This window comes from Zingiber officinale, chromosome 6A (assembly GCF_018446385.1).
Source record: "Zingiber officinale cultivar Zhangliang chromosome 6A, Zo_v1.1, whole genome shotgun sequence".
NCBI classification, from domain to species: Eukaryota; Viridiplantae; Streptophyta; class Magnoliopsida; order Zingiberales; family Zingiberaceae; genus Zingiber; species Zingiber officinale.
The window spans coordinates 52059514-52062870 of record NC_055997.1 but is presented as its reverse complement, the minus strand read 5'-3'; the positions used below and the strand labels follow the sequence as shown (position 1 = coordinate 52062870).

General features: G+C 35.9%; 1 protein-coding gene across 1 annotated transcript; it reads right to left on the bottom strand.

Annotated features, from left to right (window-relative positions):
- Positions 1-1782: 1782 nt before the first annotated feature.
- Positions 1783-2918, bottom strand: LOC121994796 (probable protein phosphatase 2C 79). Its single transcript, XM_042548714.1, has 2 exons — positions 2597-2918; positions 1783-1964 (listed from the first exon to the last, which is right to left on the bottom strand). Exons 1-2 carry the CDS (start codon positions 2916-2918, stop codon positions 1783-1785), a joined length of 504 nt encoding a protein of 167 aa, XP_042404648.1.
- Between the last annotated feature and the right edge of the window lie 439 nt (positions 2919-3357).

The following is a 3357-nucleotide window of genomic DNA, read 5'->3' as shown; positions in this document are numbered from 1 at the left end:
TAAAAACAATGATAAAATAAATCTGGAGATTACCTTCGACCTTCCATCATCAACACCTACATATACATGCTTTTCCTTAAATGACAAGTTCGCAAAATCCTCAACCTGTAATTTTTTTTATAAGTTAAAGAAAATGAAAACCAAAATGATTATGAATAGTAGTTAGAAAGAAATAGAAACCTGCTTAGTTTAGGTAGCTGTAAATAGAGCAGTTTGCCTTGTCTGCGTATTAGGGAGTGAATGTGATAATTATAAAACATGATGTCGACTTTGCAACACTCCTGTAATAACTATAAACCGAAGGGAACTAAATAGCATACCTTTGGCAGCCGCTTAAATATTTTCTCCATGTCTTCCTCAAAGTTAGCCTCCAATATTCGATCGGCTTCATCGATTATAAAAAACTACATTTGGTGCACCAACATCCAAAATTAGTATCTCAATGTCAAACAAAGGAACATATGAAAATAATTATTGATCTCGTGGTTAGGATTAAACATGCTAGCAAATAATCATTAGCATGGATATGCGATAAGATGAAACACGCAACTAGTTGGAGAACATAAGTAGAGCTCATTAAAGCAAAAAAGAAAAGAAACAACAGATCATTTAGTAAAAGGAACTCAATGAGTACTGAGGGCATTCAATGGAAAGATATACAATTTCAATATGCAACCACCTCAAACTACATCCAGTCACCTCCACTTTGCCATTCTAGTATCTTTCTCAATATGGCTAGCATGTTGTGTTGTGCTTAGTTACATTCAATTTCTAAAAACAAATTTCAATAGAACAATGATAAATGAGATTTTCAAAAAACTCTGCTGCCTAAAAATACAATACCAGAGTTCTGTGTGCTAAAAGAAAGAACAATTCATCAATCCAATAGTCAACGGTTAAGGTATTATTTAAATCAGTCCTCACTACTTTTTCTGCTATCATTCCATATAATTGCATAATTTATCAAAACATAAATGACTAGGAACCAAAACACTGAAAACAAGAATATGCCAATAATTTAGATACATGGGATCAAATGCTTTACAAAAATAAACCATTTACCATAATTTTACTTATTTGCTCAGCTTTTTTGATCTGCAAATTTGAAATAATCTGTTATACAGCAACTGATTTGAAAGAAGCTAAATATAGTGATGCATGGTGTATAGTAGATTATTATGATTTTTCTTGGAATATATAAAATAATTTATTCACACTATCTTCAAAAAGATTCTACTTATATTAACATAATAAATTTTCAAAAGAATAAAATGAAAGATTCTTCCTTCATTCTTAAACCTCATAAATCTAAGCAACATGGAGGAGGCATGATTATAATTAAACTTCCACATAATCAATAGATGTGAATTCACATTTTGTGATCCGAATACATTAACACTTATTTATTGAAAGGTTCATTAAACATGAGAATGAAAAGGAACATGAATTCTTCCAAAAAAAAAACAATGCACCAGTTCAAAGGAGGTGCAAAATGTGGGCTAGAGAGCACGTAGAACCTTGGCCTGAATATTCCTTGACCTCTTAGATATAACTACAATCTTGGTAAAAATTAAACAAAATCAAAGCAAAAGGAATAATATTTATCCAACTCCAAGGCATCAAAAGAAAATCAGAATATCAATGGAAGAAGTAACAAATAACATTTGATCTTCACATACTTCAGAACAAATACTATGACAAATTGCCAAATAAAAACAAATGTCACATAATTGCACAAATAAAATTGAAAAAGAAAACCACCGTTTATACAGATAAGACATGTTAATTCCCCGAGGAGCCAAATCCACCGCAGATTACCCCAACTAGACAGCATGAGCCAACAGCTGCAATCTGAGGCTTCACAGGCCATTGTTTGGTCACCAAGGAAATAAACCCCTCTTCTGTTACTTGGTATGCCTTCCTTATTACATCAATGGACATGGACTCCTGCTCTGTCACAAATCCTGTCAACACAATTTCTATGAGAATAGGCGATGAATATCACTATATTATGAAAGAAGTATCCTTTTAAATACATCATGCAGTACATCCTGTCCGATCCTGATTAAGAATTGAGATTTGTCTACTAAGTAGCAAACAGGAACTAGGCAAACAAATACAACGCATAATGAAAAATAATCAGAAATGAATTGTAAAAGTTAAATAGGAACAAGAAATATATAGTAATTTCCATGAAAGGGGCAAATATAATCAGGATACATGTATATTAGTATTTCTCCTATTCACTGAGCACCAAAACCATTTTCTTGTTTCAAACAGGAGCTGAAATTAACCACAGCCAAACAACTTAGTAGACCAAACAAAACATTCATGATGCCATGAAGAAGTAACAATCAAAGGATAACCTAAAGAATGGGAAACAAGGAAACTATTTTACAATTTATTAGTTAAAAAAAGATGCACTGAGTCCATAAATATTTTTTACTAAATTTTTTTAGCATGAATTTTTTGATATAACAATCCTGTACTTATATTATAGAATAATTAATTTGCTTTCATCATCAGTCATATGAATGCCTGAAGCTGCTAAGCATTAATGCAGAATAAACTGGAATTGTGCAAGTACAAAGCTTACTCTTCTCTGTAAAATTCCACGAGTATATGCTACTGCCATGACTAGAATTGCCACTCCAGGAAGATAAACCCACCCAAGACGCCTCCCTCCACAACATGTAAGACAAATCGATAGAGTGAGAGATCGAAGGGGATGCTTCCTTCGGATCCTTATCCTGGCAAAGCCTGACCTCTATTCTCTTCGATTCTTCGTCGTAATCAATCCAAGAATGCAATTTTTCTCCTTTGCTGAGGATGAGAAGCAAACCATCGTCGGAAAGATTACTGCTTTTTGTCAAAAGTTCTCCACCAATATCAACTTCGACGAGGCTTGCTACCGTCATGAACTTCACTACAACGACACTGGTCGATAACCTAGACCAGTCACCATTTGCCGGTTCCAAGGGAACGCTGAACGGAGATAAAAAGAAAGCTAAGGCCTCCGCCATTGTCGGGCGAAACAGAGAACGAGAAGGAAGAAGAGAACCCGGGCTTGGTGCCAAAGAATCTGACTGGTTTCCAGTAAATCATAAGCCCGGAGCTCTCGTTCGCCGCACGCGTCACCCTCACCTCCGAGTTATTCATCTCAGCATCGCCATAGAGGGCAAACTCCATGGCGAAGCTCCGATTTTTCCCCGACCCACTGAAAGAGAAGAAGTGAGCGTTACCTTCTCCAGTCGATGCGCAGTTCCCAGGCGACAAGGGGGCGACAAGCAGAAGGATGATGGCGAGAATGAGAGTGGAAGCGGTCGAGGACGTCGCCATTGGAAAGATCCCTAGGCG

Bases quoted from the DNA above. Each gene is read 5' to 3' on its own strand.
- LOC121994796 (XM_042548714.1), bottom strand. From the start codon at position 2,918: ATGACGGTAGCAAGCCTCGTCGAAGTTGATATTGGTGGAGAACTTTTG. The intron at 1,965-2,596 runs GTAAGCTTTGTA...TTGTGTTGACAG, and splicing joins GTGGAATTTTACAGAGAAGA to GATTTGTGACAGAGCAGGAG.